Source organism: Anolis sagrei, chromosome 6 (genome assembly GCF_037176765.1).
Source record: "Anolis sagrei isolate rAnoSag1 chromosome 6, rAnoSag1.mat, whole genome shotgun sequence".
In the NCBI taxonomy this organism is placed as follows: domain Eukaryota; kingdom Metazoa; phylum Chordata; class Lepidosauria; order Squamata; family Dactyloidae; genus Anolis; species Anolis sagrei.
Genome location: NC_090026.1, coordinates 27,029,010 through 27,039,135, shown reverse-complemented (window position 1 = coordinate 27,039,135; position 10,126 = coordinate 27,029,010). Strand labels below are relative to the sequence as shown.

The following is a 10,126-nucleotide window of genomic DNA, read 5'->3' as shown; positions in this document are numbered from 1 at the left end:
TTTTTGTCAAAAAAATGGGCAACAGCGACCGTATTGTCTGCAGCTTTAAACAATTCTTCCTCTGTGCATGAGTCAGGGCCTTGTGGACAAGCATACATATGTGGAGTTGTTTCTGCACTTCTGTGGATGGATAGGAGGTAGATGACAAGGAGCACTGTATTGTCGAAGGCTCTCATGGCTGGAATCACTGCATTGTGAGTTTTCTGGGCTGTATGGCCATGTTTCAGAAGCATTCTCTCCCGACGTTTCGCCCACATCTATGGCAGGCATCCTCAGAGATTGTGACGTCTGTTGGAAACTAGGCAAGTGGGGTTTATATATCTGTGGAATGTCCAGGGTGGGAGATAGAACTCTTGTCTGCTTGAGGCAAGTGCCGGGGGGGGGGGGGGGGGGGGGGGGGGGGTTGGTGGCACAGTGCATTAAACTGCTGAGCTTCTGAACTTGCTGATCGAAAGGTCACAGGTTTGAATCCGGGGAGCGAGGTGAACTCCTGCTGTTAACCCCAGCTTCTGCCAACCTAGCAGTTCGAAAATATGCAAATGTGAGTAGATCAATAGGTACTGCTTCAGCGGGAAGGTAACAGCGCTCCATGCAGTCATGCTGGACAGGGCCAGCTCTTCGGCTTAGAAATAGAGATGAGCACCAACCCCCAGAGTTGGAAACAACCGGACTTACTGTCAGGGGAAAACCTTTACCTTCACCTTTTTTGAGGCAAGTGTAAATGTTGCAATTGGCCACCTTGATTACCATTGAATGGCCTTACAGCTTCAAAGCCTGGCTGCTTCTTGCATGGAGGCTGGATTAAGCTGGATGAGACACAAGGAAGAATTCTGAAAACATGGCCCTGTGTTTCAACAGAAAGGAGGAAACCACGAAAATGAACAAAATCGAGCTACCAGTATTTAAAAACTCTAAGATCAGGACAGTAAATAAAGAGGAATTATTTATTTTATTTATTTATTTACATCACTTTTATCCCAGCCATATCAGCCCAAAGGTGACACAGGGCGGCATGCAAATTGGCAACAATTAGGTGCCATATATAAAAATACATCGGTTAAAAGCAAAAAATCACATCACAATACATTTCAAAACCATAAAAGCAATAAATAATAAAAATTATAAAAACTATGTCTTCTTGTTCAATTCCTCAAAAACGGGAAATCCAGACAAGAAACAATCGGGGCCAGCTAATCACATCCTAACAGAGGATTCCCCCAGGCAGTAAGAAGCCACACCTTGAAACTGCTGAGCCGTTAAATGCTAATCAAGGTGGCTAATTGAAACATTCACACCTATTTCGAACAAACATGAGATCTTTCTCCCACCTTGGACATTCCACAGATGTATAAACTCCATTTTATATTATTTTATTGTTTTCAGTATTTTTTAAAAAAACTAAAATCAGAGCAGCAAATAAAGAGCAACACTCTATAAAAACAAGGAATTGCAGACAGGAAACAATCAGGGCCAGCTAACACCTCCCAACAAAGGATTCCCTCAGACAGGAAGCAGCCAAGCTCTGAAGCTGCAAGGCCATTAAATGTTAATCAAGGTGACAAATTGCAACATACACACTTGCCTCCAGCAGGCAAGTGTTCTTTCTCCCACCCTGGACATTCCAGATATATAATATATAAATAATATATAGTTTCCAACAGACCTCACAAGCTCTGAGGATGCCTGGCATACATGCATACATACATGCAGGCGAAACGTCAGGACAGAATGCTTCTGGAACACGGTCATACAGCCCGGAAAACCCACAACACAACACTGCTTATCTCGAGCCATAAAACTCCCAAAGAGAAAGAAAAAACTGCAAGAAGGAGCTCTCTCCCTCCTTTTGCTTTCACTTTCGGTGGAGGCGACGGAGCAAAAGGAGAAGTGGTAAGTTTTCTGGTTTTGGGGTGGCTCAGTGGGGCAGAAAAGGCGCATGGGGCACATCTAGACTGATGAACTGATGCCTTTTGACAGCACTTGTCATGACTCATGCTATGGATTCCTGGAAGTTGTGGTTTGGTGAGGAACCGGCACTCTTTGTCAGAGAAGGCTAAAGAGCTTGTCAAACCACACCTCCCAGGATTCCATAGCAGTGAGCCCTGGCAGTTCAAGTGCTGTCAAACTGCATGAAGAGGCACCCTTGGAAAGAGGAAACCTGGGGGTCGGGACCCCCGAGGGGAGGGATTGCGAGGAGATGCCAGAGGGGTCACCAAAGACCATAGGAAAACACAGTATTTTCTGTTGGTCATGACGGTTCCATGTGGCCCAATTCTGTCGTTGGTGGAATTCAGAATGCTCTTTGATTGTAGGTCAACTATAAATCCCAGCAACTACAACTCCCAAATGTCAAGGTCTATTTCCTCCCAAACTCCACCAGTGTTTACATTTGAGCACATTGAGTATCCGTGCCATGTTTGGTCCACAGCCATCATTGCTTGAGTCCACAGTGCTCTCTGGATGTAGGTGAACTACAACTCCAAAACTCAAGGTCAATGCCCAGCAACCCTTCTAGTATTTTCTCTTGATCATGGGAGTTCTGTGTGCCAAGTTTCGTTCAATTCCGTCATTGGTGGAGGTCAGAATGCTCTTTGATTGTAGGTCAAGTATAAATCCCAGCAACTACAACTCCCAAATGTCAAGGCCAACTCCCCCCCCCCCCCCCACAAAAAAAAAAAACTCCACCAGTATTCACATTTGAGCACATTGAGTATCCGTGCCAAGATTGGTCCAGATCCTTCATTGCTTGAGTCCATAGTGCTCTCTGGATGTAGGTGAACTACAACTCCAAAACTCAAGGTCAATGCCCACCAAACCCTTCCAGTATTTTCTCTTGATCATGGGAGTTCTGTGTGCCAAGTTTGGTTCAATTCCTTCATTGGTGGAGGTCAGAATGCTCTTCGATTGTAGGTTAACTATAAATCCCAGGAACTACAACTCCCGAATTGGGCCAGACTTCCCACACAGATCCCTCATGATCAACAGGGAATACTTGGTTTTCTGATGGTCTTTGGCGACTCTTTGGCGGACCTTCTGACACCCCCCTTATTACCCTCCTCCCCAGGGGTCCCGACCCCTAGCTTGAGAAATGCTGTGCTAGAGGTGCATAGAGTTGCTTACATTGTTTTTTTAAGGGCAGGGGGACTGCAAAAAATTGAAGAAATTCAGCATCATACACCATTACAAGTGTATATATTTTTGTAGATTTATTTATTTATCGTGTCAGGAGCAAATTGAGAATACAGTTATAATGTATAGAAAAACCACAAACCAAGTTAAATACTTGGCATTATACTAAATGTCCTTTGACCGGAAGCTGATCACTTGGAGTGCCTCTGATGTTGCTGTAAGAAGGTCCTCCATTGTGCATGTGGCAGGGTTCAGACCGCATTGTAGTAGGTCATCTGAAAACTGCCTGTTTTGGCTAATTTCCACCCACCTGTCTATATGCTCATTAGTTTCTCCAGGTGCCAACCCCAAATCCTGAGAACTCTCTGGGAACAATTCAGGGAGTAAACTATCATCCTTATACCCTGTAGGAACATTCTTATGGGAAACTACACTTTGAACTGGAGTCTCTATGTCATTCTCTGTATTAATATCATTGACCAGACCATGGCCATCGTGACCCTCATTGACATCATTCCCCACATCTAAAGTACCTTGATTTTGAAACACAATCACAGGCTGAACTCCTGTGGGACAGCCTGTGATTGAACCTGTGAGTGTGTTTTAGTCTCCTGATGTTTCTGCATCTGATGTGAGTAATGAGGAGGGACATCAGTCTCCCGTTGCTTCTGATGTGGGGGATGCTGGGACTGACTCTGAGGTGCAAGATGGAGACACTTTGGTCAGTGAGTTTCATGCAGACACTGACAGAGAGGAGCAAAGGGCAGATTCTCATGAGAATGCTTCTGTCAGGCCTTGGGAGAAAGGTTTACTCCCTTCGTCTGTGAGCTCTCCAGATTCTAGTTTAGAAAACAGTCTGGCACCTGGGAAAGTTAATGAGGAGTCGGATAAGCAGAGTTGGTGGCTGGAGATTTGCCAGAATCGACAAGAGGCCCAGTGTTTACGTAGATCCGAAATAATTCGCCAATTAAAGTCAAAGTCTGGTGGAAAATGGAACCAGTTTTTGGGATTTAACGTTTGTCTGTAGAAAATCTTGTCAGATCAGGCATTGTTTGGAAACCAAATATAAGCCTCATGGAATTCCTGCTCAAGTGGTCTCGTCTTCATGGATTTTTCTAGCCTTTCCAGGTGACTAGCAGTGACTGATCTGTTCTTGCATCTTGTTTGATTCCTGTCTAGATATAATTGCTTTGGATTATATTCTCATGCTTTTTGGACATTGCCTTTGATTGCTACGTTTTGGACACTGTTTTATCCGGCTGCCTTTGAATGCCTTATTGCTTTTTGGAATCTTATCTGTCATTACAAGCATTTATTTCTACTGGCTTTTGTGCTAAGCTTTAATAAAAAGGATTGTTCCTTCACTCAATGTGTGGTGAGTTTTAGTCAGAGAGGCTATTTCCTGTTCCGGAGTGCAACAACTCCAACACTTTCTCTCAGACCTGAAGCTCAAGACAGATCACAAAACCATCAAAAAAGTATTTTTTTTTAAAGAAATCAAGATGTTGTGAAGTAAAAACCAGAATTAAAGAAGATACAATATTCAAAGACCATTGAATATTTAAATAATAATTGGTTAAAAATACAGCACTAACCCCTTTAAAGCCCTTTCACCACAGATAGTCAGTAGCCTCCTCCTCCTTTCAACCTTCCTGCTCTCCAGCTTTCCTTCTCTTGGGCTCTTCATAACTTCTTTTCCCCTCTTTCCTCAGATACATCCTAACTGGGAGCCAAGATGTCTGACAGCGTCCGCTGCAAGCTGTTTCACTATATCGAAGATCTACGAGATGACGAAGTGAAGAAATTTAAGATGCACCTTGAAGAATATCCAGTTGAAGAGGGCTTCAAACCCATTCGGCGCAGTAAGACTGAGAAGGCAGATGCCACTGAGTTGTCACGGCTCATAGTCACGACATTTGATGAGGACAAGGCAGTTGAGGTGGCCACCAACATCTTTGACCGAATAAACAGGAAGGATCTGTCGGCAAAAGTCAGAAAAGAAATGCCATCATGTAAGTGAAAAAAAACAGAAAGAAATGCTGGCACTCAGGCCCCATCTACACTGTCAAATAATGCAGTTTCAGAATGCAGTTTAACTGCATTGAATTGCTTTATATGGCAGTATAGACTTATACAGTTCAGTGGAGTTAAATTACATTATATGGCAGAGTAGATGCCACAACCCAAGTATTTGTAGGGGCTTTCCCTTTCTATGATAACTAATTCAATTTTCTTTCAGTGTTCTGGTCAATAATACAACCCTATTATCCACTAATTTAATATCCACAGTTTTACTTATCCATGCTCTAACAAATATTCCCCCTTGGAAGAATTTTTGGGCTTCTGTGGATCCTACAGTGCAAGTCTATGGTGTGCTTCCAGCCCAAGTATAGTCGAAACGTAGGATTTGTTTTTATCCAGATTTCAGGTGTCCATGTGCATGTGTGTCTTAGAATGTATCCTCCCATAGATTGGGGAGTCATGCTATATATACTTGAGAAAGTCATGCAGATCTTTGATTGGTATATCGATCGTCCCATCTATTTCAAATTCAGATTACATGGCAAATGCACCACTTATATTATTTGGCATATCCCCGTCATTTCAGAGAGGCAATAGATTTTAGGGTTTCCAGCTTTCTCCTAGAATTCAGTTTCCTAAGAAGAAGTATCTGGAGCCATATGGCATCTCTGTGATATAAGATTTATTAACCAATTTATGTGGCTGTGGCGCAGCTAGTTAGTAGCCAGTCACATTAAATCACTACTGACTGAGAGGCCATGAGTTTGAAGCCAGCCCAGGTTGGAGTAAGCTCCTGACCATTAGTAGTCTAGCTTTCTGTTGACCTATGCAACCCGAAAGACAGTTGCATCTGTCAAGTAGGAAATTTAGGTACTACTTTATGCGTGGAGGCTAATTTAACTAATTTACAATGCCATAAAACCTTCCACCAGCATGCAAAAGAATCAGGAAGTACTCCATCAAAGAGCCCAGTGTCCGAAGTGGACGGTGAAGTGGCAGCTCCCCCTGTGGCCGGAACCAATCATAATCTCATGAAGCCGGAAAAAGCTGGAATGTTAAATTGCCTCTGTGTCTGTCTATATATGTTGTATGTCTAAATGTTTACCATGTATATGTGCATTGTAATCTGCCCCGAGTCCCCTGTGGGGTGAGAAGGATGGAATATAAATACTGTAAATAATAATAATAATAATAATAATAATAATAATAATAATAATTCAACCATCCATAATTATTGCACTCTGATGATTCTACTTAGAAATGTGATCCTAATTTATCTCGTATTGATTATAGAAATAAGAGAAGCAAAATTTCCTCCGCTTTTTAAAACAAAAATGACTGTTTTTTTCTAATAGATTTTCGTCAAGTTAAAAAACCTTTGACCAAGGAGGAAAAAAGAAAGAAGGAGGAAAAAATGCAAGCGAATCTCATTGACAAGTTTTGTGGGACTCAAAAGAAAGGTGAGTTGCAAGCAAATGAACTTTAGGGAATGGCAAACCACTGGGAAATGTGGAGAATAGCACAAGTACTATTAAATCTCCACTGCTCTCTCAGTCTTTAACTTGGAATGACCGTGATTTGTTTTTTCTAAATCTTTGGGTCTAGAGTTAGTCATACTTGTTGGTAGATCAATTGAAATAAATGAGATTGATCTTAGTCATATCTTAATTTTAGCAGGTTGACTATGTTTGGATTCAGCCTAATGTCCTGATGACTTTGGAAAGAATCACACTAATCTTCTCTCTGTTTTTGATCTTCAGTGAAGATTGTGTTGGATCCTAAGACTGCCTACCCTGCCCTCGTCCTTTCTGAAGATCAGAAAAGTGTGCATTTGGGCACCCATGCCCAGTCTCTTCCTGATAACCCTGAGCGCTTCAATTTTTCTCCATGTGTCCTGGGAGCAGAAGGAATTGATTCTGGGACTGTGGAATGGGTGGTGGAAGTAGGCAAGGCCAAGGAATGGGCCATAGGTATTGTCCGGAAATCAGCAGAGAGGAAGTGGCGGCCGTATGTCACAGCTACCGAAGGCTATTGGGTGCTGAACCTGAATGGGGGAGAATATGTGGCTTCCACCACACCTTCTACCAAACTAATACTGTGGAAATCTCCAAAACGGATCAAGGTACACCTGGAGTATGATTTTGACATTCTTTCCTTTTCTGATGCTGACTCCATGGAGCATCTCTTCACCTTCAACTGTCCTTTCTCCGAGGTTGTGTTTCCCTTTTTCCAGGTCTGGGACAAAGAGATCCCCCTGACAATCTGTCCTTGTGATTCATAGGGGCTCGTTCTCAAGAAATACACACCCTGATTAGTTTGGGGTCAATCTAATTGAAGTTCAGGGAATATACTTCTGAGTTGGCATAGGATCACATAGTAATCTTCTGGCTTGATCTCTTGTTTCGTTTTGGATTATCTCAGCATATCTCATCAAGTTATTCCAAAGAGGTTTACTATACTTCTTCTACACAGTACTAACAAGTGTTAGTTATGGTGCCACTGCCATTGTCTGTGAGAGATCCAGCCCTAAAGTCATTCCTTACTATCACTGTTGCCAGTAGCTGTTTAGTACATTTAGTCTGACTCCTCCATAAAACTGGTCTGACATGGGAGATGTTGCCAGCAGCACATCGTCTTGGAGATGCATACAGTCCCACCACAGCTTAAAGTAGTGTCATTGGTGGGATCCCCAGTTCTGATTTACTAGGCATCAGCCACTGTGAGTGACAATTTGCTGTGCTATTGATTGGGGGCCCTGGTTGCGCAGTGGATTAAACTGCTGAGCTGCTGAATTTGCTGACGGAAAGGTTGGCAGCTCGAATCCGGGGAGCAGAATGAGCTCCCTCTGTCTGCCAACCTAGCAGTTCGAAAACATGCAAATGTAAGTAGATCAATAAGTACAGCTTCTGCAGGAAGGTAATGGCGCTCCATGCCGTCATGCTGGCCATATGACTTTGAAGGTGTCTATGAACAACGCCAGCTCTTTGGCTTAGAAATGGAGACGAGAACCACCCCCCAGAGTCAGAAACAACTAGACTTAATGTCAGCGGAAGCCTTTACCTTTACTTTACTGATTGGGTCAGAGTAGACTTATATTCTACATGTGATCCCAATTGAGTAGGAATTGTGATGGATACCATTCCTGACTATTTGACGAGAGACTTTGAGTATGGAAATATCAATATATACCCCAAAGGCCATGAGAACAGACTTCCATCACTTACAGTTGTAGATGTATAGTAAGTCGGGGAAGAGGTTGAGCCAAGAAATTCTACTTTGATTGCATCTACACTGTGTAAATTAGTGCAGTGTATCACTACTTTACCTACCATGGTTCAATGCTATGGAATTCTGGTCTTTGTAGTTTGGTGATGCACCAACACTGTGTGGCAGAGAAGGCTAAAGGCCTTGTAAAAACATAGCTCCCATTCTTTTCTAACATAGTGCCGTAAAGTGGTGTCAAACTGCACTAATTCTACACAGAGCCGAGATAACTGATGTAGCACCTTGGACAGGATTTTAAAATCATTCTTTCCCTGCCCTAATTTTGATTGTGTTTTCTCCCAGTCTGCATTGTATACAAAAAGTTGCAATATTTGTGCAGAAAATGCTATACAGTTCAAAGCTTTTTTTCTTATTGTGAAATGCCCCTGCAGATTCCCAATATGTGAAAATCATGAAAATTAGTTAAAGGAAGTCTAACTCAAACCCTTTACAATGTTTCATTCTCTCCTGTGAAAACGGAATAAAGATCTATACTTCTGTTATGAATTATGTAAAGTGTAGATTACAATATATAGTTCCTTTCTCCTACACCATGTCTGTGCAATTCCTTTCCATCAATCTTTGCAGTAGTCTATTCCACTGTTAAACAAACAGCTCTTAAATAAACAATTTCTTACTAATGTTCTTGAAGGGAATATCTTTCTTGAAATTTCCGTTCTTGGTTTGTGTTGTAGTCTCTGCAGCAGCAATGGAACTACTAAGAACTCATTTACACTGCAGAATTAATGCCATTTGACACCACTTTCACTGCCCAGGTTCAACAAAATAGAACAAAAAACCAATTTAAATCAAAGAATGGGGCTCATAGCTGTAAATTTTACATAGTCACACAAAATTTCATTGTTACTGGGGACTATCCTAAAGGTTGCTGCCAAATAATACTATTGCTGAGTGCATATAAAAGGAACCCCTGAATATCTATGTTATTTCAATAAAGACCCCATCTACACTGCCATATAATGTAGTTTGAAAGTTCAGTTTAAATGAATTGAACTTCATTATGAAATTGCAGTGTAGATGGGGCCAAAGTCTTGCCTGACTTCTACACTGGTGCTATCAGAAATGGTCTGTTGGTGAGGGCGTTGAAGAACCATGGATCCTTCATTGATCTTCACAGAGCAGGGTTCTCAACCTGTGGGTCCCCAGATGTTTTGGCCTTCAATTCCCAGAAATCCTAACAGCTAGTAAACTGGCTGGAATTTCTGGGAGTTGTAGGCTAAAACACCTGCGGACCCACAGGTTGAGAACCACCGTCATAGAGGATGAATTAGATAAAGTTCAAATAAACTAGATTTTGTTTCATACCTTAAAAAGTTTCTCTCTGTTAATTTACTGACACAATCTGTAAATAGGTGCAAATGAAGTCCACCCATCCACATTCATTACTGCTGGCGGGTATCCAATGGAATAGCCAGAAGAGGCACCATGGGCAGGTCCAAGAAAAACTGAGGAAAGCATGTTCAAATATATATTGCAGGAAATATCTCCACCAAGAGTGTGGGCAAGTATCTTTGTGCAAATATTAGTGCTATCTCAAAGCAAGCCATCAGATTTTTACTGATCCAAAGTAAACAACAAAACAGGGACAACATATGGACCTTTCCCACAAATCCTTCTCTCATAAGGAGAATATGACACTCAGGCTCCATCTACTCTGCCATATAATGCAGTTTCACAATACAATTTAATT

At 42.0% G+C, this 10,126-nt stretch overlaps 1 protein-coding gene across 2 annotated transcripts; it reads left to right on the top strand.

Moving 5' to 3' along the window:
* The first annotated feature begins 1,420 nt into the window (after positions 1-1,420).
* LOC132779615 (butyrophilin subfamily 3 member A1-like) lies at positions 1,421-9,061 on the top strand. Of its 2 annotated transcripts, none has more exons than XM_067469972.1 (4): positions 1,421-1,890; positions 4,842-5,141; positions 6,507-6,611; positions 6,912-9,061. In XM_067469972.1, exons 2-4 carry the CDS (start codon positions 4,865-4,867, stop codon positions 7,430-7,432), a joined length of 903 nt encoding a protein of 300 aa, XP_067326073.1. In that variant the 5' UTR covers positions 1,421-1,890; positions 4,842-4,864; the 3' UTR covers positions 7,433-9,061. The 2 variants fall into 2 exon arrangements, with proteins under 2 accessions (XP_067326073.1, XP_067326074.1); XM_067469973.1 differs by lacking the exon at positions 1,421-1,890 and adding an exon at positions 2,808-4,257.
* The last annotated feature ends 1,065 nt before the right edge of the window (positions 9,062-10,126 follow it).

Coding starts and splice junctions, on each gene's coding strand:
- LOC132779615 (XM_067469972.1), top strand. CDS start 4,865: ATGTCTGACAGCGTCCGCTGCAAGCTGTTTCACTATATCGAAGATCTA. Junction 5,142..6,506: donor CAGAAAAGAAATGCCATCAT/GTAAGTGAAAAA, acceptor TTTTTCTAATAG/ATTTTCGTCAAGTTAAAAAA. Junction 6,612..6,911: donor TTGTGGGACTCAAAAGAAAG/GTGAGTTGCAAG, acceptor TTTGATCTTCAG/TGAAGATTGTGTTGGATCCT.